At 55.0% G+C, this 27,398-nt stretch overlaps 1 protein-coding gene across 1 annotated transcript in view; it reads left to right on the forward strand.

Moving 5' to 3' along the window:
- The window catches only part of LOC118219127 (semaphorin-3E-like), a 45,775-nt gene extending 18,515 nt beyond the window's left edge, over window positions 1-27,260 (forward strand). Inside the window, exons 3-17 of the mRNA XM_035402043.1 lie at window positions 52-111; window positions 3,858-3,977; window positions 5,165-5,258; window positions 7,515-7,631; window positions 9,002-9,144; window positions 10,460-10,574; window positions 11,797-11,866; window positions 13,480-13,624; window positions 15,765-15,987; window positions 18,207-18,298; window positions 18,758-18,799; window positions 20,661-20,827; window positions 22,016-22,083; window positions 24,851-24,984; window positions 26,447-27,260. Coding sequence (XP_035257934.1) covers window positions 52-111; window positions 3,858-3,977; window positions 5,165-5,258; window positions 7,515-7,631; window positions 9,002-9,144; window positions 10,460-10,574; window positions 11,797-11,866; window positions 13,480-13,624; window positions 15,765-15,987; window positions 18,207-18,298; window positions 18,758-18,799; window positions 20,661-20,827; window positions 22,016-22,083; window positions 24,851-24,984; window positions 26,447-26,947 — 2,091 coding nt within the window. The 3' untranslated portion in view covers window positions 26,948-27,260. The remainder of the gene's footprint in view (window positions 1-51; window positions 112-3,857; window positions 3,978-5,164; window positions 5,259-7,514; window positions 7,632-9,001; window positions 9,145-10,459; window positions 10,575-11,796; window positions 11,867-13,479; window positions 13,625-15,764; window positions 15,988-18,206; window positions 18,299-18,757; window positions 18,800-20,660; window positions 20,828-22,015; window positions 22,084-24,850; window positions 24,985-26,446) is intronic.
- Window positions 27,261-27,398: the final 138 nt, after the last annotated feature.

The following is a 27,398-nucleotide window of genomic DNA, read 5'->3' on the forward strand; positions in this document are numbered from 1 at the left end:
AAGGTTCTGACTGACTGTATTCTCATGGTTCCGTTCGCGGTCCCTTCACAGGTACGCTGGCCCAGCACGGCCACGCAAGTCAACGACTGCCTGATGAAGGGCAGAGAGAAGGTAAGGCTCTTCAGCGCAGCCCGTTAGCGCACACGCTACCAGCCCGTTAGCGCACGCGCTACCAGCCCGTTAGCGCACGCGCTACCAGCCCGTTAGCGCACGCGGAACAAGCCTGTTAGCGCACGCGCTACTAGCCCGTTAGCGCATGCGCTACCAGCCTGTTAACGCACGCTCTACCAGCCTGTTAGCGCACACGGTACCAACCTGTTAGCGCACGCTCTACCAGCCCATTAGCGCACACGGTACCAACCTGTTAGCGCACGCTCTACCAGCCCATTAGCACACGTGGTACCAACCCGTTAGGGCACGCTCTACCAGCCCGTTAGCACACGCTCTACCAGCCCGTTAGCGCACGCAGTACCAGCTCGTTAGCGCACGCGGTACCAGCCCATTAGGGCACACGCTACCAGCCTATTAGCACACGTGGTACCAGCCCGTTAGTGCACGCGGTACCAGCCTGTTAGCGCACGCGGTACCAGCCTGTTGGCGCACACGCAACCAGCTCGCTTCGCCCGACGTACAGCTAAGCGCATATTTGAGTGCGACAGTGTGGCGCAGCGGGTATGGAGCAGATGGCGGGGGGGGCGGGGCAATCCTCCAAGATCTGCCGTCCACCTGCTCAGGAGATGTGTTAAAAACAAATGCCACACTGGTGCTCGTCAGAAATGGCTCCTCAGATGGAATAAGCCCCGTCTGAAATGCTTATAACCATTGCAGATGAGCTGGTAGTCACAGGCTAGGTTGCCCAGGCATGTTATTGGCGGTCTCAGGCACACGTAACACAGTATGTGTTCATAAGGGACCTGGGTTAAATGATTTATTGGAACACGTACCCCTTTAGATATTAGATATATTCACCAGTGTTCGGAAAGACATTTTTCTTGCATGCATGTGTACGATTCAGGTTTGGTGGCAACCCCGCCCAGGGCACAGCTGGAAAGGGGAACTCTGGGCTTTATGTTTGGTGGTGGGAGGGGAGGTGAGGGGAACTCTGGGCTGTATATGTGGTGGTGGGAGGGGAGAGGAACTCTGGGCTTTATGTTTGGTGGTGGGAGGGGAGGTGAGGGGAACTCTGGGCTGTATATTTGGTGGTGGGAGGGGAGAGGAACTCTGGGCTGTATGTTTGGTGGTGGGAGGGGAACTCTGGGCTGTATGTTTGGTTGTTTGGGAGGGGAACTCTGGGCTTTATGTTTGGTGGTGGGAGGGGAACTCTGGGCTGTATGTTTGGTGGTGGGAGGGGAGGTGAGGGGAACTCTGGGCTGTATGTTTGGTGGTGGGAGGGGAACTCTGGGCTGTATGTTTGTTGGTGGGAGGGGAGGGGAAATCTGGGCTTTATGTTTGGTGGTGGGAGGGGAACTCTGGGCTGTATGTTTGGTGGTGGGAGGGGAGGGGAAATCTGGGCTGTATGTTTGGTGGTGGGAGGGGAACTCTGGGCTGTATGTTTGGTGGTGGGAGGGGAACTCTGGGCTGTATGTTTGGTGGTGGGAGGGGAGGTGAGGGGAACTCTGGTCTGTATGTTTGGTGGTGGGAGGGGAACTCTGAGCTGTATATTTGGTGGTGGGAGGGGAAGTCTGGGCTTTATGTTTGGTGGTGGGAGGGGAGGTGAGGGGAACTCTGGGCTGTATATTTGGTGGTGGGAGGGGAACTCTGGGCTGTATATTTGGTGGTGGGAGGGGAACTCTGGGCTGTATGTTTGGTGGTGGGAGGGGAACTCTGGGCTGTATATTTGGTGGTGAGAGGGGAGGTGAGGGGAACTCTGGGCTGTATGTTTGGTGGTGGGAGGGGAACTCTGGGCTGTATGTTTGGTGGTGGGAGGGGAACTCTGGGCTGTATGTTTGGTGGTGGGAGGGGAACTCTGGGCTGTATGTTTGGTGGTGGGAGGGGAACTCTGGGCTGTATGTTTGGTGGTGGGAGGGGAACTCTGGGCTGTATGTTTGGTGGTGGGAGGGGAACTCTGGGCTGTATATTTGGTGGTGGGAGGGGAAGTCTGGGCTTTATGTTTGGTGGTGGGAGGGGAACTCTGGGCTGCATGTTTAGTGGTGGGAGGGGAACTCTGGGCTGTATATTTGGTGGTGGGAGGGGAACTCTGGGCTTTATTTTTGGTGGTGGGAGGGGAGGTGAGGGGAACTCTGGGCTGTATGTTTAGTGGTGGGAGGGGAACTCTGGGCTGTATGTTTAGTGGTGGGAGGGGAACTCTGGGCTGTATGTTTGGTGGTGGGAGGGGAACTCTGGGCTGTATGTTTAGTGGTGGGAGGGGAACTCTGGGCTGTATATTTGGTGGTGGGAGGGGAACTCTGGGCTCTATGTTTGGTGGTGGGAGGGGAACTCTGGGCTTTATGTTTGGTGGTGGGAAGGGAACTCTGGGCTGTATGTTTGGTGGTGGGAGGGGAACTCTGGGCTGTATATTTGGTGGTGGGAGGGGAAGTCTGGGCTTTATGTTTGGTGGTGGGAGGGGAGGTGAGGGGAACTCTGGGCTGTATGTTTGGTGGTGGGAGGGGAACTCTGGGCTGTATATTTGGTGGTGGGAGGGGAAGTCTGGGCTTTATGTTTGGTGGTGGGAGGGGAACTCTGGGCTGCATGTTTAGTGGTGGGAGGGGAACTCTGGGCTGTATATTTGGTGGTGGGAGGGGAACTCTGGGCTTTATTTTTGGTGGTGGGAGGGGAGGTGAGGGGAACTCTGGGCTGTATGTTTGGTGGTGGGAGGGGAACTCTGGGCTGTATGTTTGGTGGTGGGAAGGGAACTCTGGGCTGTATGTTTGGTGGTGGGAGGGGAACTCTGGGCTGTATGTTTTGTGGTGGGAGGGGAGGGGAAATCTGGGCTGTATGTTTGGTGGTGGGAGGGGAACTCTGGGCTGTATGTTTGGTGGTGGGAGGAGAGGTGAGGGGAACTCTGGGCTGTATGTTTGGTGGTGGGAGGGGAGGGGAACTCTGGGCTGTATATTTGGTGGTGGGAGGGGAACTCTGGGCTGTATATTTGGTGGTGGGAGGGGAGGTGAGGGGAACTCTAAGCTTTATGTTTGGTGGTGGGAGGGGAAATCTGGGCTGTATGTTTGGTGGTGGGAGGGGAGGGGAACTCTGGGCTGTATGTTTGATGGTGGGAGGGGAACTCTGGGCTGTATATTTGGTGGTGGGAGGGGAGGTGAGGGGAACTCTGGGCTGTATGTTTGGTGGTGGGAGGGGAGGGGAACTCTGGGCTGTATGTTTGGTGGTGGGAGGGGAACTCTGGGCTGTATATTTGGTGGTGGGAGGGGAACTCTGGGCTGTATATTTGGTGGTGAGAGGGGAGGTGAGGGGAACTCTGGCCTGTATGTTTGGTGGTGGGAGGGGAGGGGAACTCTGGGCTGTATGTTTGGTGGTGGGAGGGGAACTCTGGGCTGTATGTTTGGTGGTGAGAGGGGAACTCTGGGCTGTATGTTTGGTGGTGGGAGGGGACAGGAACTCTGGGCTGTATGTTTGACGGTGGGAGGGGAAATCTGGGCTGTATATTTGGTGGTGGGAGGGGAGGTGAGGGGAACTCTGGGCTTTATGTTTGGTGGTGGGAGGGGAACTCTGGGCTGTATGTTTGGTGGTGGGAGGGGAGAGGAACTCTGGGCTTTATGTTTGGTGGTGGGAGGGGAAATCTGGGCTGTATGTTTGGTGGTGGGAGGGGAGGTGAGGGGAACTCTGGGCTTTATGATTGGCTGTGGGGGGGGAATTTTGTGGAGGGGACCGAAAGTGAACGCCCCGCCCCTGTTCTTGCTCTCCAGTCGGAGTGCGCCAATTACATCAAGGTCCTGCACCAGCACAACCGGACGCACCTGCTGGCGTGCGGCACGGGCGCGTTCGACCCCGTCTGCGCCTACGTCCGCGCGGGACGCCAGGCAGAGGTAGGAGACGGCTCACGCCCTGCTGCTTTTCAGTTGTTGTCATAGCAACGGTACATTTAAAACGAGCGCGACCCTGTCGTCGGGGAAGCCGCTACCGGATTGGCCCGGGGGCGCGCCGTCGCGCTCCCTCCGACCGGTTGTCGGGCCACGCCCCGGGGGGAAAAGAACGGCTTGCTCGTTCCGAAGCGAGGAACGCCGCGTCGACTCCGGGGCTCGGCGGCGAGCTCCGCCCCCTGCGCCCCGGTAGGTCGGGACCGTTCGTCCGAACATCCATTACATTACATTACATTACAGGCATTTAGCAGACGCTCTTATCCAGAGCGACTTACACAACTTTTTACATAGCATTTTACATTGTATCCATTTATACAGCAGGATATATACTGAAGCAATGCAGGTTAAGTACCTTGCTCAAGGGTACAGCGGCAGTGTCCTTACCCGGGAATCGAACCGGCGACCTTTCGGTTTACAAGCGCAGTTCCTTACCCACTGTGCCACACTCCGTCCAGCCTGTCTGCCACCAGCAGCTCCTGCAGACATCCTGCCAGTTTCTCAGCGGGACGCGTCACTGTACAAAAACCCTTCTGTCATACACGGAGGTGGAAAATCCAGGTTCGGAGGGTGAAAGTCCTCCCCCGGCGTTTTGTTCCTGTCATCTGGATTCGCTAATTAGCGATATTCCCTCGGGAGGTAGTACTAATCAGTGAAGTCAGCTGGGCTGAGCTCATGGGGGGAAGAACCACATGGGAGTACTTTTACACTCTGACCCCTGGGCTTTCCACCCATGAAATCTTGTCGTGAATATTTGTGAAAACTGATGTTGTGAAATGGACTGCATTTATATAGCGCTTTTATCCAAAGCGCTTTACAATTGATGCCTCTCATTCGCCAGAGCAGTTAGGGGATTAGGTGTCTTGCTCAAGGACACTTCGACACGCCAAGGGCGGGGTTTGAACTGGCAACCCTCCGACTGCCAGACAATCGGTCTTACCTCCTGAGCTATGTCGCCCCAGAAATATTTTGCATTCGGGCCCTCACCCGGCGCCTCGGACGTGCGGAGTGTACTGATGTCCTTCGCAGAACCTGCTGTCTGCGGTCGGGTCCTGCTGATGTCCCTCAGCCGGGGTTCGTACTGAAGTGTTTGCCTTTATGAGCCCATTTGTGTTTGCCCCTGCCCGCCTCTCCAGGACGCCCTGTTTGAGCTGGAGGCGGAGCTGACTGAGAGCGGGAGAGGCAGATGCCCCTACGACCCCCAAAGCTCCTGCACGTCCACCGTCTCCAGTGAGTCTTACATCTTACATCTCCCCCTACCTACCGCAGGGTTAGCCTCTCTCTCTCTCTCACTCTCTCCCCCTACCTACCGCAGGGTTAGTCTCTCTCTCTCACTCTCTCTCCCTACAGCAGGGTTAGCCTCTCTCTCTCACTCTCTCCCCCTACCTACAGCAGGGTTAGCCTCTCTCTCTCACTCTCTCTCCCTACAGCAGGGTTAGCCTCTCTCTCTCACTCTCTCCCCCTACAGCAGGGTTAGCCTCTCTCTCTCACTCTCTCCCCCTACCGCAGGGTTAGCCTCTCTCTCTCACTCTCTCCCCCTACCTACAGCAGGGTTAGCCTCTCTCTCTCACTCTCTCCCCCCTACCTACAGCAGGGTTAGCCTCTCTCTCTCACTCTCTCCCCCTACCTACAGCAGGGTTAGCCTCTCTCTCTCACTCTCTCCCCCTACAGCAGGGTTAGCCTCTCTCTCTCACTCTCTCCCCCCTACCTACAGCAGGGTTAGCCTCTCTCTCACTCTCTCCCCCTACCTACAGCAGGGTTAGCCTCTCTCTCTCACTCTCTCCCCCTACCTACAGCAGGGCTAGCCTCTCTCTCTCACTCTCTCCCCCTACAGCAGGGTTAGCCTCTCTCTCTCTCTCTCTCCCCCTACCTACAGCAGGGTTAGCCTCTCTCTCTCACTCTCTCCCCCTACAGCAGGGTTAGCCTCTCTCTCTCACTCTCTCCCCCTACAGCAGGGTTAGCCTCTCTCTCTCACTCTCTCCCCCTACAGCAGGGTTAGCCTCTCTCTCTCACTCTCTCCCCCCTACCTACAGCAGGGTTAGCCTCTCTCTCTCACTCTCTCCCCCTACCTACAGCAGGGTTAGCCTCTCTCTCTCACTCTCTCCCTCCCTCTCTCTCTCACTCTCTCCCCCTACCTACCGCAGGGTTAGCCTCTCTCTCTCACTCTCTCCCCCTACCGCAGGGTTAGCCTCTCTCTCTCACTCTCTCCCCCTACAGCAGGGTTAGCCTCTCTCTCTCACTCTCTCCCTCACTCTCTCCCCCTACCGCAGGGTTAGCCTCTCTCTCTCACTCTCTCCCCCTACCGCAGGGTTAGCCTCTCTCTCTCACTCTCTCCCCCTACCTACAGCAGGGTTAGCCTCTCTCTCACTCTCTCCCCCTACCGCAGGGTTAGCCTCTCTCTCTCACTCTCTCCCCCTACCGCAGGGTTAGCCTCTCTCTCACTCTCTCCCCCTACCGCAGGGTTAGCCTCTCTCTCACTCTCTCCCCCTACCGCAGGGTTAGCCTCTCTCTCACTCTCTCCCCCTACCGCAGGGTTAGCCTCTCTCTCTCACTCTCTCCCCCTACCGCAGGGTTAGCCTCTCTCTCTCACTCTCTCCCCCTACCTACAGCAGGGTTAGCCTCTCTCTCTCACTCTCTCCCCCTACCGCAGGGTTAGCCTCTCTCTCTCTCTCACTCTCTCCCCCTACCTACAGCAGGGTTAGCCTCTCTCTCTCACTCTCTCCCCCTACCTACCGCAGGGTTAGCCTCTCTCTCTCACTCTCTCCCCCTACGGCAGGGTTAGCCTCTCTCTCTCACTCTCTCCCCCTCCCTTTCTCACTCTCTCTCTCACTCTATCTCCCTCCCTTTCTCGTCGCTCTCTCTCTCCCCTCTCTCACTCCCTTCCTTTCTCACTCTCTCTCCCCCCTCTCTCTCTCTATCACTCCCTCCCTTTCTCTCTCTCTCTGTCTCTCTCCCCTCTCTCTCTCTTTCTCTCTCTCACTCCCTCCCTTTCTCACTCTCTCTCACTCAAATTCAAATTCAAATTCAGATTGCTTTATTGGCAGGAAATACATACGTACATATTGCCAAAGCATCGTAAATCAATACAAAATGCATATTTACAGTGGAATACTAATAACAGCTTTATATTTGAGTTTTGTCTGAGCCAGGCACGAGGAAGAAAAATTACCGTGGAAATGTTCAGCTTCACCATCTTTTCATATTACTCGGACGCCAAGTATTTTTCCCATTTCATTTGACAGCAAGAACGTTTTGATGTTATTCCCAGCTCCAGGTCTGCCCCCTTGTGGACGATGAAGGAATAACGCTCCGGCTTGATCTGAAAGAACGTCCTTTTAGAAATGAGCTGCGTAACGAGCTGTCATTGGTCCGCGGTGCGCGAAGTAGAGCGAATCAGCTTCGGCGTGGGCCGTGTATGACACGGTTCGGTGCGTCGTGGAAACGGGGTTCCGTGATGTCACGCTGCTGTATTTGCCTCCCTGTCAGGAGGGGAGCTGTTCGTCGGGCTGTACACGGACTACTGGGAGAACGACGCCGCCCTCTGTCGCCTGGGCAACCACAGCTACACCCGGACGGAGGGGGGCGACAGACGGCTGCTTAACGGTGAGTCCCGCCCCCCACCGCACCACCCCCCCCCCCCCCTTCCCCAATCCGCACCGACGAATGTAAGAGCCCCAGTCGTCGTGCGACCGTTGCCGTAGCGCCGTCCTGCAGATTCGCAACCGGAGACGCGTCGAAAGATGGAAGCGTGCTCTCTCAGGTCTGTGCCTTCACAGCGACCGGGGCTAGCCCTCCCAGGCTAGCCCTCCCACCGAGAGAAGGGGTGTGTTTATTCCCCACTGTTTAATCGCTGGTAATGAAGCAGGGTGCCTTTAATTACATCCGTATGGCTGCTGGGAGGACTTTGGTGGATTTTTTTTTGCGCGTGTGAACGTGCCGTTTATTTCTACCATCGCCCTTATGAACGTCGAGTAATAACTCGTGTTAGACAAACAGAACTCAGAAATCACTGCTCCACCACGACTCACTTTGCGCTCTTCCAGGGAAATTCACATCTGGCCCTTGAGTTCAGATTTTTCGCCTGCCTGGAGGCCAGATATTCTGCACACCTGGAGTCCTGATTCTGTGTCCTGATTCTGAGTCCCAGATCTGAGTCCTGATTCTGAGTCCCAGATCTGAGTCCTGATTCTGAGTCCCAGATCTGAGACCTGATTCTGAGTCCCAGATCTGAGTCCTGATTCTGTGTCCTGATTCTGAGTCCCAGATCTGAGTCCTGATTCTGAGTCCCAGATCTGAGTCCTGATATTGAGTCCTGATTCTGTGTCCTGATTCTGAGTCCCAGATCTGAGTCCTGATTCTGAGTCCTGATTCTGTGTCCTGATTCTGAGTCCCAGATCTGAGTCCTGATTCTGTGTCCTGATTCTGAGTCCTGATATTGAGTCCTGATTCTGTGTCCTGATTCTGAGTCCCAGATCTGAGTCCTGATATTGAGTCCTGATTCTGTGTCCTGATTCTGAGTCCCAGATCTGAGTCCTGATATTGAGTCCTGATTCTGTGTCCTGATTCTGAGTCCCAGATCTGGCTCACTCATACCTAGGGGCAAATTATACTCTCCAATTTGCCTCCTACTACTACTAAAAAAAATCAATGAAGATGAAAGTCCAGCATTCACCTTCAGAATGACCTTCTTATAGGACCTCTGATAACCTTTAAGACATGAGTGGGTAGCTTGTGCTCAGATTAGTACTCCTATTCAGGGTGCTCAGATTAGTACTCCTATTCAGGGTGCTCAGATTAGTACTCCTATCCAAGGTGCTCAGATTAGTAGTACTGTTCAGGGTGCTCATTAGTACTCCTATACAGGGTGCTCAGATTAGTAGTACTGTTCAGGGTGCTTAGATTAGTAGAACTGTTCAAATGTGCTCAGACTAGTACCGTTGTTCATGGTGCTGAGACTTGCGTTGCTCTCGCAGAGCCGAAGTTTGTTGGGTCCGTGGTGGTCCCCGACAACGATGACCCAGATGACGATAAAGTGTACTTCTTCTTCACCGAGAAGACCGTCGATGCCGAAAGTGGCAACAACGCCGTTCACACCAGGATCGCACGAGTCTGCGCGGTAAGAACGCTTCACGCCCGTGACAAACGCTTTGATTAATGTGCCCATTAGAGTTTGCTGAACGTTACACGGTGTGATCCCATGCAATTTCATAGCTTCATAGTTTCCATTGGTAATCTCTTGGCTGGAGATATTACATTATGCTGTCACGTAAAACGGAAACAAAGCGTGAAACGTAACATTTAAGAACACGAGGAAAGCCACGATGAGAACAGGGCCATTCAGCCCAACTTGGCTCGTCGTTTATTTTATTTCTTCGTACAGCTTCAGCGCGATGAACTCTTGGCATCGTATTCATTTCCACAGAAACAACCCCCCCTGCCCTGTTCATTTATCACACATCCATTTCATGCTAAAAAGTTGTTTTTCTCCACATCGCAGATGAACTCTTAGTATGTTTCCTATGGAAAAAGGCCCCGCCCTTGAGCAGCGGGGCCCCGGGGGGGCGGAACCTAATCAGGCTCCGTGCGCGGGGGGGGGTTTCCATGAAGAATGCAGTTTGCCTCGGGTAATGGCGTCTGCTTAGAGGAGTACGAGCAGGAGGAGGAGGAGGAGCAGGGGGAGGAGTACTGTAGAAGGAGGAGGAGTAGGGGGTGGAGGAAGAGGAGGAGTACTGTAGGAGGAGGAGGAGGAGTACTGCAGAAGGAGGAGGTGTAGGAGGAGGAGTACTGTAGGAGGATTGGGAAGAGTAGGAGGAGGAGTACTGTAGGAGGAGCAGGAAGAGGAGTATTATAGGAGGAGGAGTACTGTACGTGGAGGAGGAGGACTGTAGGAGGAGGAGGAGGAGGAGTACTGTAGAAGCAGAAGGATTAGGAGGAGTACTGTAGGAGGAGGAGGGGGAGTACTGTAGAAGCAGAAGGAGTAGGAGGAGGAGGAGTACTGTAGGAGGAGGAGGGGGAGTACTGTAGAAGCAGAAGGAGTAGGAGGAGGAGGAGACACCTTTATTTAATTCCGGGAAGACGCATTGAGGGATCGAGCCCTCATGTACAATGGTGCCGAGATTACAGAATTCGCTTAAACAACAACAATGCAAAAAAATTTTTCTTAAGAGCCTGTTTTATTACCGCTTCAAGTCGCATTGGTTACGTGTGCTGTATCTGCAGTCAGGAAACAGCCGATGCAGTCAAACCACCTGAACTTCAGCAAGAGGGAGTTTCCCCCTACTCTTCTCAAGAAGAAGAGCGCCAACCCCCGTCCCCACAGTTGGGCAGTTCGTATAGCTGATTCTGTACAGTGTTACGCCCCCGTGCTTCCAGAGAGACACGCCTGTAATCAGAGCCCTGCTGTCCCCCCCCCTCCCTTGGCCCCGTTTCAGAATGACCAGGGGGGCCGGAGGATGCTGGTGAACAAGTGGAGCTCCCTGGTGAAGACCCGACTGATCTGCTCCGTCCCCGGCCCGCACGGGGTAGACACGCACCTGGACCAGCTGGGTGAGCAACTCCCCCCCACCCCACCACTCCGCTGACCCCCTGGGGGAACAAGCACACGCCCCCGGAACCTTCCAGAAACGAGGAAAACGCAGCACGGCCAAATAATCACGGATATTTCCCGTTCGAACGTTCTTTGCGGCCGTCGGCAACAGAGCAGTCCCTCCGGACGTCGTCGCTGACGCGTTTGGGTCGTACGCTTCCGTTGGGCGCGTGGGTCGGGTCGTTTGTTTAACTCCGTAAATACGGCGCAGCGCCCTAATCAGAAACGCATGTTACATTACATTACATTACAGGCATTTAGCAGACGCTCTTATCCAGAGCGACTTACACAACTTTTTACATAGCATTTTTACATTGTATCCATTTATACAGCTGGATATATACTGAAGCAATGCAGGTTAAGCACCTTGCTCAAGGGTACGACGGCAGCGTCCTTACCCGGGAATCGAACCTGCTACCTTTCGGTTACAAGCCCAGTTCCTTACCCGCTGTGCTACACTGCCGCCCGCTGCATGCGTGCGCGTGAATGCGTTTAAGATGTGCTGGTGACTCACAGCGGTCTGCTCTTCCTCCTGTGTGTGGGTGAGGGGGTCCTGCTCAGGAGCGCTGTAGCAGCAGAGTGAAAGTTCCGCTGGATTTGGGGAGGGGCTTCGCAGAATTAACCCCCCCCCCCCCCACACACACACCCCCCCCCATGGGAGATATTAAAAACACCTGCTCCTTGCAGACTGGGAATGCACTTGGAAACGTGCAGATCCCCTTCTCTCTCTCTCTCTCTCTCTCTCTCTCTCTCTCTCTCTCTCTCCCTCTCTCTCTTTCCCTCTCTCTCTCTTCCTCTCTCTCTCCCTCTCTCTTTCTATTGCTATCATTCTTCCCCTCTACCTCCCTCTCTCTCTCACTCTCCCTCTGTCCCTCCCTCTCTCTCTCTTCCTCTCATTCTTCCCCTCTACCTCCCTCTCTCTCTCTCTCACTCTCCCTCTGTCCCTCCCTCTCTCTCTCTTGCTCTCATTCTTCCCCTCTACCTCCCTCTCTCTCTCTCTCACTCTCCCTCTGTCCCTCCCTCTCTCTCTCTTGCTCTCATTCTTCCTCTCTCTCTCTCTCTCTCTCCCTCTCCCCTCTCTTACATTTTCTCTCCCTCTCTCACTCTCTCTCTCTCTCTCTCTCTCCCTCTTTCTCTCTCTTGATGGGATGCGCACTGAGCATTCTTGATCCCGCCTTGCAGTGGACGTGTTCGTGCTGAAGAAGAGGGACGAGAGGAACCCGGAGATCTTCGGTCTGTTCCGCACCACCAGGTCAGCGGCCCCGCCCCCTACCCCTCCCCCAACCACCTCTCCCTCCCCCACCACCACCACCGCCACCACCCTCACCCTCCTGCTCTCGGCCCACGCACCCTCCCCCCCCCAAAACAGTAGCAGCACATTGGCTCATTACACACATCGTGTCAGGCCTCTGAGGGTGGGGGGGGGGTGGAGGGGTGGGGGGGTGTGGGGGCGGAGTTTGAGTCACGCCACCGCCGTATTAATCCCCCCCCCCCCCCGGGTTACAGGTCACGCGTTTATCCCGTTGCTCCTACGCCCTCCCTCCCCCCCCCCCCCGCACGGACGAGTTTGTTTACGAGTCGGGAGAGGCGCCGTTTCCGTGGCAGCGGATCCGACGCGGACGGCCTTGTCGATATCGCGCGCGAGCTCGGTCCGTCCACCGCCGGGGGGGGGGGGGGGGGCTGCTCAGGGGGGGTCGGCGAAGCGGCGTGCACCCCACGAAAGCACGGGCGCAAACCCCTGCGAATCGTTCTCTCCGCGAATCTTTCCCTCCGCGAATCTTTCCCTCCGCGAATCGTTCTCTCTGCGAATCGTTCTCTTCCCGAATCGTTCCCTCCGCGAATCGTTCCCTCCGCGAATCGTTCCCTCCGCGAATCGTTCCCTCCGCGAATCGTTCTCTCCCTGAATCGTTCTCTCCGCGAATCGTTCTCTCCCTGAATCGTTCTCTCCGCGAATCGTTCCCTCCGCGAATCTTTCCCTCCGCGAATCTTTCTCTCCGCGAATCGTTCCCTCCGCGAATCGTTCTCTCCGCGAATCGTTCCCTCCGCGAATCGTTCCCTCCGCGAATCGTTCTCTCCCCGAATCATTCTCTCCGCGAATCATTCTCTCCCCGAATCGTTCTCTCCGCGAATCGTTCCCTCCCCGAATCATTCCCTCCGCGAATCATTCCCTCAGCGAATCGCTCCCTCCACAAATCATTCCCTCTGTGAATCATTCTCTCCACGAATCGTTCTCTTCCCGAATCGTTCCCTCCGCGAATCATTCTCTCCCTGAATCGTTCCCTCCGCGAATCGTTCTTTCCCTGAATCGTTCTCTCCCAGAAACGCTCCCTCCCCGAATCATTCTCTCCCCGAATCGCTCCCTCCACAAATCTTTCTCTCCCCGAATCGTTCTCTTCGCGAATCGCTCCCTCCGCGAATCGTTCTCTCCGTGAATCGCTCCCTCTGCGAATCGCTCCCTCCACGAATCATTCCCCCCGCGAATCATTCTCTCCGCGGGTGACTCAGCTTTCCCGTCCTCGGCCGAGTCTGAGCTCTGAAACTCCGCTCGATGCAGACCGGGGCTCTCCTCAGCCCCTCCTCCTGATCTCCGCGGGGTCGCCCTGACTGATTCAGACGATCGGGTGACTCAGTTTACCCGCAAGGAGCTCGCAATCTTTTTTTAAACTCTCTCTCCGCGATTCGGACGAATGCGCGGCACGACGCGGACAACCGAGTACAACGCATTTCCTGTAGGCGTCGGCGCCGTGGTTCGAATCTCTTTGACGCCCGGATCTTGTTTTTTCCAGCGTTCTCTCACAGTCCCGCACTTATTCTCTCCTTCTCTCCCACCTGTAATCCTTTTTAATTTTTTTCCCGCCAAAACAGCGACGTGTTCGAGGGCTACGGCGTGTGCGCGTACCGCATGGACGACGTCCGGGCGGCGTTCGCCGGGCCCTTCGCGCACAGGGAGGGCCCCGACCGACGCTGGGCGGCGTACGAGGGCAGGGTCCCGTTCCCGAGACCCGGATCGGTGAGTCCCACCCCCCCCCCCCAAACCCCCCCCCCCCCGACACACCAGAGCAGGAAGCGCGCCGCGAACACGACGCACACCGTCAGCACGCTAGCCCCGCCTCACCCACACAGGGGACTAACTTGTAATTGTTTTGAAACTTGTAATTGTTTAGAAACGTGTAATTGTTTTTGAAACTTGTAATTGTTTTGAAACTTGTAATTGTTTTGAAACTTGTAATTGTTTTGAAACTTGTAATTGTTTTTGAAACTTGTAATTGTTTTGAAACTTGTAATTGTTTTGAAACTTGTAATTGTTTTGAAACTTGTCATTGTTTTGACCCTTAGTTAGCACTACAGATCGCTCACGTTAACCAGATTGTGAAACTTTGAACGTTGCTGTTTGTCTGCTGTTATAGCGTGTTAAATGTTGAAATTTTGTTGCGTCTGTAATCGACTGCTGCCTTCTTGGCCAGGGTCTCTCTCGAAAAAGAGATTTCTAATCTCGACGAGACTAACCTGGTTAAATAAAGGTAAAAAAAATAAATAAAAAAATCTCTCTGCGTCAAGCAAGAATGGCGTTTGGTCCTCCCTAACCCTTTTAAGGTGTGAGGTCTCAAATGCGCGATTGGAATGGTTCAGAACCAAACATTTCTAACGCCGGTGTCGCAATCGCCACCGGCGACTTGAAATCGGCGGAGTTCTAGAACTCTGACTCCTGAAACGCATTCTGTGAAAACCAGCTCTTGGAAGAGTTAAAGGGGAATGTCGCTTCGTGAACTCCGGGGTAGGTGTGAAAATGACCCCGGGAGCGTTGCAAAGTTAAATTCCCCTTTAAGGAACGTTCTCCTGGATCAGGGCCCCCCCCGGCGGCTCTTTCGCTCGCCGGGGGGCGGGGGGGTCAGGGGGGGGGGACTGTCAGAGACGGATGGGCTGAACGCTGGCACGCCCCCCTCGTCCCCCCCCGTCCCCGCCCCTCCTGCTTCTGCCCAGGTCGGCTTCGCTGTGATCGATTGGCCAGCGCGCAGCGAGCGGGAGTCTATCCGTTTCTGCCATGTTCAGTCAGAATTCAACCCGCCCCCCCCCCCCCTCCACCCCCTCCCCCACCTCCGAGAACCTCAGGCAAAGAGGAGCCAAGTCGGTGTTCAGAATACCCAGCATCCCGACCGTTTCCCATTACCAGAGAAGGGTGGGGCTTTGCCCGAACGCGGTACCTAATCCTTCTGTCCCGTGATTTCATTTGTCGTTTTTGTCCCCGCTGCGTACGACGTCATCGCTTCGCCAACGCCTCCTTTTCTGCGCTGCTTTTCGTCTGCGTTCGATCCGTCCCTGAGCCGAGTCTGGGTCCAAGCCAAGAGTTTTGAAAACGCTCGAACAGTTGAAAATCTAAATGACGTGGGACTTTAGCCGCTGTTCGGTTAACGGACTTGTTTGAGATGACTGAAGCGGGAGGCTGACTTGCCCGGGTGCAGGTGTCTCCCTCTCTCTCTCTCCCGTCACGTCGCGTTAGTGTGTGAAATACAGCACGGACTCCACTGCTTCACTGCTTTCAGCACGCGTTCCAAATACACTCGCATGACCACATGCCTTATACTGTATGTGTAAACCATTTGTCGCTAATTTGTGTCTCTCTCTCCCCCACTCCCTCTTCCTCTGCCTCCTCATTCCTCTTGCTATCCCTCTCCTTTTCTCCCTCTCATCCTCCCTCCCTGTCCCTCTTCCTCCCTCCCTTCCTTCCTCTCCCTCCCTCTCCCTCTTCCTCTCCCTCCCTCTCCCTCTCTTCCTCTCCTTTCCTCTCCCTCTTCCTCTCCCCTCCTCTCCCTCCCTCCCTCCCCCTCCCTCTCCCTCCCTTCCTCTCCCTCCCTCTCTCTCTTCCTCTCCCTCCCTCTCCCCTCCTCTCCCTCCCTCTCCCTCTTCCTCTCCCCTCCTCTCCCTCCCTCCCTCCCTCCCTCTCTCCCTCTCCCTCCTTTCTCCTTTCCTATCCCTCTTCCTCTCCCCTCCTCTCCATCCCTCCGCCTCTCTCTCCCTGCCTTCCTCTCCCTCCCTCTCCCTCTCCCCTCCTCTCCCTCCTCCCCCTCTCCCCTCCTCTCCCTCCTCCCCCTCTCCCCTCCTCTCCCTCCTCCCCCTCTCCCTCCTCTCCCTCCCTGCCGCTCTGACCGCAGTGTGCCAGCCAGGTGAACGGGGGGCAGTACTCCAGCTCTAAGGAGTACCCGGACGAGGCGCTGCGTTTCGCGCGGGACCACCCCGCCATGCTGCGGCCCGTGCGCCCCCTGCACCGCCGGCCCGTCCTGCTGCGGGGCGAGGGGGACCGGAGGCTCACCCAGCTGGCCGCGGACCGCGTGGAGGCCCGGGACGGCCACTACGACGTGCTCTTCATCGGGACAGGCGAGCGACCGCTAACGGGCTCCGCCGCCGCTAACGGGCTCCGCCGCCGCTAACGGGCTCCGCCGCCGCTAACGGGCTCCGCCGCCGCTAATGTGCTACACCACCGCTAACGGGCTCCACCGCCGCTAACGGGCTCCACCGCCGCTAACAGGCTCCGCCGCCGCCACCCGGAGCCAGCACACCGTCCCCCCCTCCATTTTAGCTCCATGAAGGAACACCGGCGTTGTTAATGCAGGCCGGCGGGACCGCGTGCACCTCATCCCACCGGCTCAGCGCGAGCCGCGCGCTTGCTTTCCATACCCGTATCAGACCAGGCCAGGCGCGCTAGGAACAAAGGAGCTATAGCAAGACCGACACACCCCGGCATTTAAAAACAAAAATATATCTAACTGCTACTCGGGCGTGCCAGTTGACTTGGTGCCCGTGCACAAGCTTAATTAATTCCAGGAGCCATCAAATTAATTAATAATTAATGTTCTCTAATTAATTAGAAAGCGCCTCATCGAAGTTGCTCGCGCCGTGGACGGGAAGGGGGTTGTCGATAAAGCTCGAGTCGAAATGCGTTTTTTGCCTACTTTTTTAAATTGAAGTGGCACAGCGCCTCGCTCAACAGCGATGGCTCGGCGTCGCCAGAGCGACGGAACGATGAGGAGGAGGAGGAGCCGAAGCTCCGGACGTTTCTTTTTGCCGTGTTTTCGAACCGTTAGACCGAATTTCATTACATTACATTACAGGCATTTAGCAGACGCTCTTATCCAGAGCCACTTACACAACTTTTTACATAGCATTTTACATTGTATCCATTTATACAGCTGGATATATACTGAAGCAATGCAGGTTAAGTACCTTGCTCAAGGGTACAACGGCAGTGTCCTTACCCGGGAATCGAACCTGCGACCTTTCGGTTACAAGCCCAGTTCCTTACCCACTGTGCTACACTGCCGCCCAATTTCAGGAGTCAGTCTTCCGTCTCGCGGCCCCTGCCGGCCGGGCTGGTCCCTCCCGCTGGGCGCCTTTGTCTCCCGCGATGGTAAATATTTGGGGTCGGCCTTTGCTATGACGGCGCGCCGCGGGACTCAGCTGGGCGCTGACGACCCGGTCCCTCCGCAGGTCGGCCCGAGAGCAGAGAGGAGGGGAGAGGAAGAGGGAGAGGAAGAGGGAAGAGGAAGGGCGATCGATCTGTTCAGACTTCCCGGCTGGGTTTCGGCGTTTCCGTACGGGCTTTTTAACATTTGCAGAATTATCAAATGTTTAATCCCCGTTGCTAACCGACATGGCGTAGTTTATCGTAGTTAAATTGTTATTGCCTGTCTGTTATATTTGTCATGTGAGTGAATGCAATGTAAGTGTACCCTTACCATGCCAATAAAGCTTTTTGAATTGAATTGAATTGAGAGAGAGAGAGAGAGAGAGAGAGAGAGAGAGAGAGAGAGAGAGAGAGAGAGAGAGTGAGAGAGAGTGAGTGAGTGAGTGAGTGAGTGAGTGAGTGAGTGAGTGAGTGAGTGAGTGAGTGAGTGAGTGAGTGAGTGAGTGAGTGAGTGAGTGAGTCGCGGCGGCTTCGTCCCTCCTCCGGAGCGGTTACTATGGCTACCGCGTCTAGCTCTACGGCGCCGACGGAGCGAACGCGCGGCTTGCGCCGTCGCCGTCTCTGCGTTCGCGTTCGCCGGCGGGAGCGAACGGCTGGCCGGGGTTCGAATCAAAGGGACAGCTGTCTTGGTTGCGATGGCCAGCGCGCAGCCCAAAAGTGGAGAGGGCCCTTGTGCTTGCTAGGTCACACGAGGTGACGGCGCCAGCTCTCAGTAGGTAGCGCGCAGGCCCGAGGTGCTAGGCTTAGCTTGAATGGTGTGAGTCACAAAGATTCTCACAGACAGGTTGTGGTCCACTCACAGAATTTCACTGCAAGCGAACAAGAGTTTTACTCTTGTAAAGAGACTAAATATTAGCAAATTTTGCGGCAAATATTAGCTTTAAGTTGCTTTTTTGCTTGACGAGTGAATTTGTCTTACCCCGTTGACAAATCTCGAAATGAGCCATATTTTCTCACCTTACTGGGGATCCTTTTTTCTTATTTAGCTAGAGTTTTTTTTTTCTTTCTTATTTTTACCTAAGTCTAAAATAAGATTTTAAGCGTAAATGTAAGACTAAGATACTTGTTAAGATTCACTCTTTATTCGCGGCGCTGTAATCTGTTGCTTTTTTCTCTCTTCTGGGCTCTTCAGACGATGCTGTGGTGCTGAAGGTGATCGCCATCTACAACAAGGACAGCGACACCGTGGAGGAGGTCCTCCTGGAGGAGCTGCACGTTTTTAAGGTGCGCCTCCTGCCTGCAGGCCTATCACAGTCGTCTCCATGTTGCGCAATGCCTTTAGTTCATGCTCATAACCCTAACCCTAACCCTAACCCTAACCCTATCACAGTCGTCTCCATGTTACGCAATGCCTTTAGTTCATGCTCATAACCCTAACCCTAACCCTAACCCTATCACAGTCGTCTCCATGTTACGCAATGCCTTTAGTTCATGCTCATAACCCTAACCCTAACCCTAACCCTATCACAATCACAGTCGTCTCCATGTTACGCAATGCCTTTAGTTCATGCTCATAACCCTAACCCTAACCCTATCACAGTCGTCTCCATGTTACACAGTGCCTTTAGTTCATGCTCATAACCCTAACCCTATCACAGTCGTCTCCATGTTACACAGTGCCTTTAGTTCATGCTCATTTTTCAGTGTTTCCATTCACACCCGTGTCCTGTTCTTCTTTTCCAGGTTCCTGTGCCAATAACTGAAATTCTTATCTCTGCTAAAAGGGTAGGTTGCCTGAAATTATTGTAAATGCTGAGCCACTACTAGGCGGCGGTTCCCTTTCTGGGTTTTTGTTTTTATTTTTTTTTAGAAAGTGTGTGTTTTCCATTGGTCCTCACAGTGTTGGTGTGCGATCAAGGATACTTACACATTTATTTTTCGGAAAGTTACATTTAATGTTGTTTTTGTACTAGAACTATTTCCTATGGCTCATTCAACCTGAGACTGCTGTGCTCACTAAAAAAAACAGCAAACTATACCGGTGAAATTGTGAATGAAACCCCCCCAAATAGTCAACCCTTGTCTGCCCTGTACCAGCCATTATAATGCAAGGTTCTCAGAAACCTCTCTAAATATCTGAAGTATCCTTAATACAAATGCAAAACAATGTGCAAAACAAATACTATGACCAATCCAATCATTGCTCTTGTTATTGGTTTTGCACATGCTAAAAGGTTTTGCTAACTATGAAATTATATACGAACAAGTGAACTATCCCTTTAAATGCTGGCAAGAGATTCCAGGCGCCATGAAGTCAATTAGCAGCTCTTCTGTAGCAGTGCTAGGGGCTCTTCTGTAGCGGCGCTAGTAACTCTTCTGTAGTGGCGCTAGTAACTCTTCTGTAGCAGTGCTAGTAACTCTTCTGTAGTGGCGCTAGGGGCTCTTCTGTAGCGGCGCTAGCGGCTCTTCTGTAGCGGCGCTAGCGGCTCTTCTGTAGCGGCGCTAGCGGCTCTTCTGTAGCGGTGCTAGGGGCTCTTCTGTAGCGGCGCTAGGGGCTCTTCTGTAGCGGCGCTAGCGGCTCTTCTGTAGCGGCGCTAGGGGCTCTTCTGTAGCGGCTCTAGCGGCTCTTCTGTAGCGGCGCTAGCGGCTCTTCTGTAGCGGTGCTAGAGGCTCTTCTGTAGCGGTGCTAGGGGCTCTTCTGTAGCGGTGCTAGGGGCTCTTCTGTAGCGGCGCTAGGGGCTCTTCTGTAGCGGTGCTAGCGCCTCCTCTGTAGCGGCGCTAGGGGCTCTTCTGTAGCGGTGCTAGCTGCTCTTCTGTAGCCGTGCTAGCGGCTCTTCTGTAGCGGCGCTAGGGGCTCTTCTGTAGCGGCGCTTGCGGCTCTTCTGTAGCGGCGCTAGTGGCTCTTCTGTAGCGGCGCTAGCGGCTCTTCTGTAGCGGCGCTAGGGGCTCTTCTGTAGCGGCGCTTGCGGCTCTTCTGTAGCGGTGCTAGGGGCTCTTCTGTAGCGGCACTAGTAACTCTTCTGTAGTGGTGCTAGCGGCTCTTCTGTAGTGGTGCTAGGGGCTCTTCTGTAGCGGCGCTAGCGGCTCTTCTGTAGCGGCGCTAGGGGCTCTTCTGTAGCGGCGCTAGCGGCTCTTCTGTAGCGGCGCTAGGGGCTCTTCTGTAGCGGCGCTAGGGGCTCTTCTGTAGCGGCGCTAGCGGCTCTTCTGTAGCGGTGCTAGCGGCTCTTCTGTAGCGGCGCTAGGGGCTCTTCTGTAGCGGCGCTAGCGTGTCTTCTGTAGCGGCGCTAGCGGCTCTTCTGTAGCGGTGCTAGGGGCTCTTCTGTAGCGGTGCTAGGGGCTCTTCTGTAGCGGCGCTAGCGGCTCTTCTGTAGCGGCGCTAGCGGCTCTTCTGTAGCGGCGCTAGGGGCTCTTCTGTAGCGGCGCTAGCAGCTGTTCTGTAGCGGCGCTAGCGGCTCTTCTGTAGCGGCGCTAGGGGCTCTTCTGTAGCTCCTTCACATCCTCTCCCTTTGTGTTGCTGTTAATACTGACCGACCTGAATATGCTGTGTCATTATCCCAGCCCTAATGGAGACCGCAGGTAGCCCTTTTAAAGGGAGGATCATGGTGCCCTGTAAACCCGCGCGGGTCCGTGTGTTGTGTGGCTGCAGCAACAGCTGTACGTGGGGTCGGAGCTGGGCGTGGTCCAGGTGAAGCTGCACCAGTGCCACCTGTACGGTTCGGCGTGCGCCGACTGCTGCCTGGCCCGGGACCCCTACTGCGCCTGGGACGGGGCCGCCTGCTCCCGGTACCTCCCCGCCGGACCGTCCGCCAAGAGGTAAGAGAGCGGCCCCGCGCCGTCGCCGTAGCGATGAAAGCCCACCGCCCCCGCTTTCGCAGAGCGCGTCCCCCCCACCCCCCCCCACCCCCCCCCCCATGTATGGACGCCAGGCTGGCTTTGGGACTATGAGCGAGCGGGGGAGAGCGAGCGGGGGAACAGGCTGGTTAGAGTGAGAGGGGGAACAGGCTGGTTAGGGTGAGCGGGGGAACAGGCTGGTTAGGGTGAGCGGGGGAACAGGCTGGTTAGGGTGAGCGGGGGAACAGGCTGGTTAGAGCGAGCGGGGGAACAGGCTGGTTAGAGCGAGCGGGGGAACAGGCTGGTTAGAGTGAGAGGGGGAACAGGCTGGTTAGAGCGAGCGGGGGAACAGGCTGGTTAGAGTGAGAGGGGGAACAGGCTGGTTAGAGCGAGCGGGGGAACAGGCTGGTTAGAGTGAGAGGGGGAACAGGCTGGTTAGAGTGAGAGGGGGAACAGGCTGGTTAGAGTGAGCGGGGGAACAGGCTGGTTAGAGCGAGCGGGGGAACAGGCTGGTTAGAGTGAGCGGGGGAACAGGCTGGTTAGAGCGAGCGGGGGAACAGGCTGGTTAGGGTGAGCGGGGCATCAGGCTGGTTAGAGTGAGCGGGGGAACAGGCTGGTTAGAGCGAGCGGGGGAGAGTGAGCGGGGGAACAGGCTGGTTAGAGCGAGCGGGGGAGAGCGAGCGGGGGAACAGGCTGGTTAGAGCGAGCGGGGGAACAGGCTGGTTAGAGCGAGCGGGGGAGAGTGAGCGGGGGAACAGGCTGGTTAGAGCGAGTGGGGGAACAGGCTGGTTAGGGTGAGCGGGGGAACAGGCTGGTTAGGGTGAGCGGGGGAACAGGCTGGTTAGGGTGAGCGGGGGAACAGGCTGGTTAGAGCGAGCGGGTTAGAGTGAGCGGGGGAACAGGCTGGTTAGAGCGAGCGGGGGAGAGCGAGCGGTGAACGGGCTGTACTAGGCCAGACCAACACTCCGCCCTGTACCACTTTAAGAGTCTCGCCTTTCCCCTCCTCCAGAGCACGGAGGCCGGACAGGGCAGTGCCACTCACTTTCACCCTCTCCAGACCGACTCAGAGCAGGGTTCACAACGTCGCGAGTTCTGCCCACCACCGGAGCCCATTTTGACATTTTATGAAGGTTTGGTGTGGCCCCCCCCCCCCCCCTTTCTGTTTTCCAGGCGCTTCCGGAGACAGGACGTTCGTCACGGAAACGCCGTCCAGCAGTGCGAAGGAGCGCCAGCCAATGGTATGCTTCCGAGACTTAAGGAGTTCATCTGAGAAACGGACGGGGAGATTATGCTCAGGAGCGCCTTCGCTCGTTCCCATGGAAATAGCATGACAGGAAGTGCTTTACGTTGGCAGCAGCAAGCTTGCATGCCTCAGCCATTTTAGAGCGTTTAGTGCTCAGAGCCGGCTAGGTTTCAGAAAACATTATTTTCAGGTACCTGTTCGGAGAGAACTCGATGTTTCTTTAATTCGCCAAAGTGAAACCGATGGTAATTACAATAAAAGTGTGATAAAATGAATATCGCCACATTTCAAATGTGACATCAGATTCCTTACGGCAACGTACGGATGTGTTTTTGGGGGTCGTGTGATTTTGTCACGGTGCCCATTTTTTTTTGACTTTTTTGGATTTTTTGGAGGCTTGTGCTCTGAGAGAGCTCCCCGAACGCCGTCGGTTCGATCACCGGCGAAGAGATGGCTTGTGGGTAATGGCCCAGGGCTCTGCGGAGAGACACGGCTTCTCATTGAACCCCGCGGTACCATTTACCCCATCGCGTTATCGACCGGCTTCTCGGTTTGTTCTGTTGCCTCGTTTCAGACGTAGTGCCGTATCGTAGGCCTTCCATTACATTACATTACCTTACATTACATTACAGGCATTTGGCAGACGCTCTTATCCAGAGCGACGTACAACAAAGTGTAATAACCATAACCAGGAACAAGTGTGTCAAAACCCCTAGAGAGAAGTACCGGTCCAAGTGCAGGGAACAACCGCACAGTTCAACTTGGACCCTGAAGGTTAAACTGATTAACACTAACACAACGAGAACGGCAACAACGCAATCTATGGAAAAAATACAAGTAGTCGTTAAGACAGTTAATGCACCTAAGTCACCTACGAAACAGCTGCCTAGTTACAACCCTAAGTTTAGTCATTTACAGAGGGGAAGGGAGGGATGGGGAGAGGTGCAGCCTGTGCCAGCTTTCCAGTTACAATGCCAGCGTTCGATACGCTTTTTCTGACATCGCGTTGGCTCGGCTGCGAGGCGAGCCGAATCGTTTCCTAATGCAGAGCGATCCGCTCGCTGGCACGCTGCAGAAGAGCCACTTTGTCCGCATCAGACCGCTCCTGCGACCGCGTTAACGGGAACTGCGTCCGCGTTCGTTAGAAGTTTGAGTTTGAATGAAATGGGCCCTCTCAGGTTGCATTTGCCAGCAATATCCCTTTCAGTGTCGCGTTCGAATATGCAGAATCCTTTCACGTCGCCCTGGAAGAAGTGTTCTGTTGAGATATTTGCCAGGTCTGGCAGTGGGAGTGGGGGGGGGGGGGAGGGCGGGCATCTTAGTAATGAGCTTCAGGTTCACAGCTGACTCGATAAGGGAGTTCAACAGTAGCATTGTAACTGGAAAGCTGGCACAGGCAACAACCCTTTGAAGTGTAGGTTCATCGGAATGTTTTTTTTTCTAGATTCTCAGGCAGTGTGTTCTAGAGCTCCGCTGCTTTCAGTCACCGGCAGCGATTGTGACATCAGCATTAGAATGTTCAGATAAGAGCATTCTAGTGATTGTGACATCAGCATTAGAATGTTCAGATAAGAGCATTCTAGTGATTGTGACATCAGCATTAGAATATTCAGTTGAGAACATTCTAATCGCGTGTTTGTGACCTCACACCTCAAAGGGTTAAAGGCGCGTTGTTTCGCGGGGGGGGGGTCGCGTGGGGGGGGGGGGGGGCCCTCGGCTCGATTCGGGGCGATGACGGAGCGCAGGCGGACACGTGCCCTTTAACCCGAGAATAGCGGTAAAGGGTAACGAGTCATAAAGCAGTCATCATTTCCCAGCAAACAGACCCCCCCCCCCCCCCCTCCCCGCCCCCCCTAATGCCACTCCCCCTGGTGTATGAGGAGGGCGAACTCCAGCTTCTCCATCAGCACCCCCCCCCCCCACTCCACCCCCACCCCCCCCCACCCCACCAATGAGCCCGTATCCTCCGGGCGGTTGGGTGACACGCTGTGCATGCTGGGAGGTTTGGGTCCTGCCCTCACTGTCACAGGCAAAGCCTTCAGCTGCTCGCCTGCGTTCTGAATTGGGCCAATAGCTCAGGAGGTAAGAGCACTTGTCTGGCAGTCGGAGGGTTGCTGGTTCGATCCCCCGCCCTGGGCGTGTCGAAGTGTCCCTGAGCAAGACACCTAACCCCTAATTGCTCTGGTGAATGCGAGGCATCAATTGTAAAGCGCTTTTTGGAGAAAAGCGCCATATAAATGCTGTCCATTTACCATTTACCATGAAGTGGGCCAATCTTCTTCCATCCGTGTCTTATGCAGCGTATGCGCTGTCTGTTCACGTACGCAGTCCACAATACGGTACCATGCATAACTTTCAGCAGCGTATTTTCGGATAAAATAACATTTGCGCGGGATGAAATGCAAGTATGCTCCTTTGATTTTGGCTTTTTACATTTAAACAAATTTACCGCTGTATCCCTGCCTGCATTGCGAAAGGGGAATTTTATTTATTTATTGTATGGTCCTGTATGGTCCATACTGGCTGTGTTTTTGGGTCCTCAGTGCATTTTATCCACTTTAAAAAAAAAATAAAAAATAAAAAATGTAAATTTAAAAATGTATTCTAATGTGTGGAATTACGAAGATGAAAAAACAAGACTGCAGGTGAATTTTCGGTAAGTGAAACGGCGGTGCGGGGACAGGTCCAGGCATTCGGCGAGTGGGGGTTCGGAGCGGTCCGTGCGTGCCCCCCCCTAACGAACTCTGCCCCGGCCCGTGCAGGAGACCAGGCGCGGGAGCCCGAGGAGAGGCTGGTGATCGGGGTGGAGAACAGCAGCGTCCTGCTGGAGTGCCGGCCCAGGTCACCGCAGGCCCAGCTCCTCTGGTTCAGACTGCGCGGCTCCGACAAGGAAGAGGTCAGGCCGCCCCTGAGCCCCGGCTAACCTTTTATTGTTTATTTTTGTTTGCCTGTGAAAGAAATGCAGAGCAACCCACGAACTGTTCCCTTATGCGGGATGGTTTCGTGATAACATCAAAAGTCTTATTCACAATTGTTTAGTGTGTTTTATTACAACATTCCTGTGCATGTTCAAAACTACTGTTTACAGTTTGTGTTTTTTAGAGCAGTTTACAATCCACACATTATTATGACCTACTTACTGCTGCCAAATTGTTGTAGCTGAGTTTGTGCTGAAAACAAAGATATGAAACACTTTGGAATCACTTTATATAAAGTTGATGAAATTTACACAAATGTCAGAGCATCGCACAATCACCAGTGTGCCTCATTTTACCCTTAGACCCCAGAGTGTTAACTGCCCACCTGTTAAAGTGAAATTTGGTGTATTTTCCAGAAAATGCAGTGCGCACCTTTGAAAGTCAAATCTCCGATGTACAGTAATCAGAAAGCACCGTCTCTGCTGTTGATGCTGTTGCTAAGATACAGGAAAGCTCTAAAAACGTGTGTTCTGCGGCGGCGAATAATTCCATTAAGGTTGTTAATTCTGCAAAACAGCATGAAGTTGTAGCATGAACAAAAAATAATTTTCATTAAGAGTAACAATGATAATTTAAAGATTTTGAAAACAAACAAAAAAAAATGTAACCACTCTGAAATGTAAAGTGAGGTGGTTGTCTTGAAGGAGTAATTAAAAGATGGAGGGAGAAGTGTTTTGAAAATAGAAACTTTGGAATTAAAGTTTTCTGCCTGTAAATGAGCCAGAGAAACCGATCTGGATGGAAGCCGCTCAGTTAGGGCAGCCGTTTCTATGGCGATGTGGGTAACCATGGCTGCACCCAGAAGGCAGAAGGTTCTGTGCCCAGGCTGGTACTCTGTCGTCACAGGGCGTGTCTGAGAGCTTAGAGTTAGAGGGCTTGACCTGCTCAACCTGCACACAGCGTATTCGTGAGATGAAGCCCTTGAATTCCCAGTTCGTAGTTTTGTATACGCTATAGATCGTTAGATCGCATACGTTTCGAAAGGTAATTTCAGGTGTTTAATATTTTATTGTGTAGCACGGCGACACTATAAAGGCATTCCCGTGTTAATAACACTTTGAGGGAAATAAACCTCAGGCCCAGATACGGAGCTCGCTGAGTGGCCAGGTGGCGGAGCTCGCCGAGTGGCCAGGTTGCGGAGCTCGCCGAGTGGCCAGGTGGCGGAGCTCGCCGGGTGGCCAGGTGGCGGAGCTCGCCGGGTGGCCAGGTGGCGGAGCTCGCCGAGTGGCCAGGTGGCGGAGCTCGCTGAGTGGCCAGGTGGCGGAGCTCGCCGAGTGGCCAGGTGGCGGAGCTCGCCGAGTGGCCAGGTGGCGGAGCTCGCCGAGTGGCCAGGTGGCGTCCGAGCTCATGACTAATGCGAACGATCTGCCGTGCCCCCAGGTGCGGGCGAGCGACCGGGTGGCGAAGACCCCGCACGGCCTCCTCTTCCTGGGCCTGCGCCGGGCGGACGCGGGCGCCTACCTGTGCCAGTCGGCCGAGCGCGGCTTCGTCCGGCCGCTGGCCCGCGTGGCGCTGGAGGTGCTGGAGGAGCGGCGCCTGGACCGGCTGCTCCGCGGGGCCGAGCCCGGGGACGAGGGGGCGGCGGGGGGCGGGGCCCAGCGCAAGGCCCCTCCCCCCTGCTCCCTCCCCCGGGGCTCCGCCCCCAAGCTCTGGTACAAGGACTTCCTCCGGCTGGTCGGCGACGGCGACTTCCGCGGGGTGGAGCAGTACTGCGAGCGGGTGTGGTGCCCCGGCCGGGGGCGCAAGAAGCTGAAGAGTCCGCTGCCCAAGTGGAAACCGCCCCCCCAAAAGGAGAGGGGGGCGTCCCGAGGGGACCGCCAGCGCACGCCCAGACAAGCCCGGACGCGCCCCGCCGTCCCCACGCATGCCCCGGACGTCTGAGGGGGGGGGAGGAGTCTGCCCCGGCAGAACCGCCATCTTTACCCGGGAGAACCGCCATCTTTACCCGGGAGAACCGCCATCTTTACCCGGGAGAACCGCTATCTTTACCCGGCAGAACCGCCATCTTTACCCGGGAGAACCGCCATCTTTACCCGGCAGAACCGCCATCTTTACCCGGGAGAACCGCCATCTTTACCCTTCCGTCTCAGGCAGCAGCGCGGCCGCTCGCTGACCTGGCGGATGGAAGCAGTCATTACGGGGTCCGATTCTTTGTACAGTCCAGACTCCAAAGGAAACACAGTTAAAATGGGGGGGGGGGGGGGGGGGGGGGGGGGGGGGGAGTAAATGTAATCTGACTATGTCCAAAACCACTGAGTAGGTTAAAAACTAGTTTTTAGCATGAATGGTCTTTTTACTTAAAGTTTCAAGTACTTGTAGTGCATATAAGTTA

This window comes from Anguilla anguilla, chromosome 19, assembly GCF_013347855.1.
Source record: "Anguilla anguilla isolate fAngAng1 chromosome 19, fAngAng1.pri, whole genome shotgun sequence".
In the NCBI taxonomy this organism is placed as follows: Eukaryota; Metazoa; Chordata; class Actinopteri; order Anguilliformes; family Anguillidae; genus Anguilla; species Anguilla anguilla.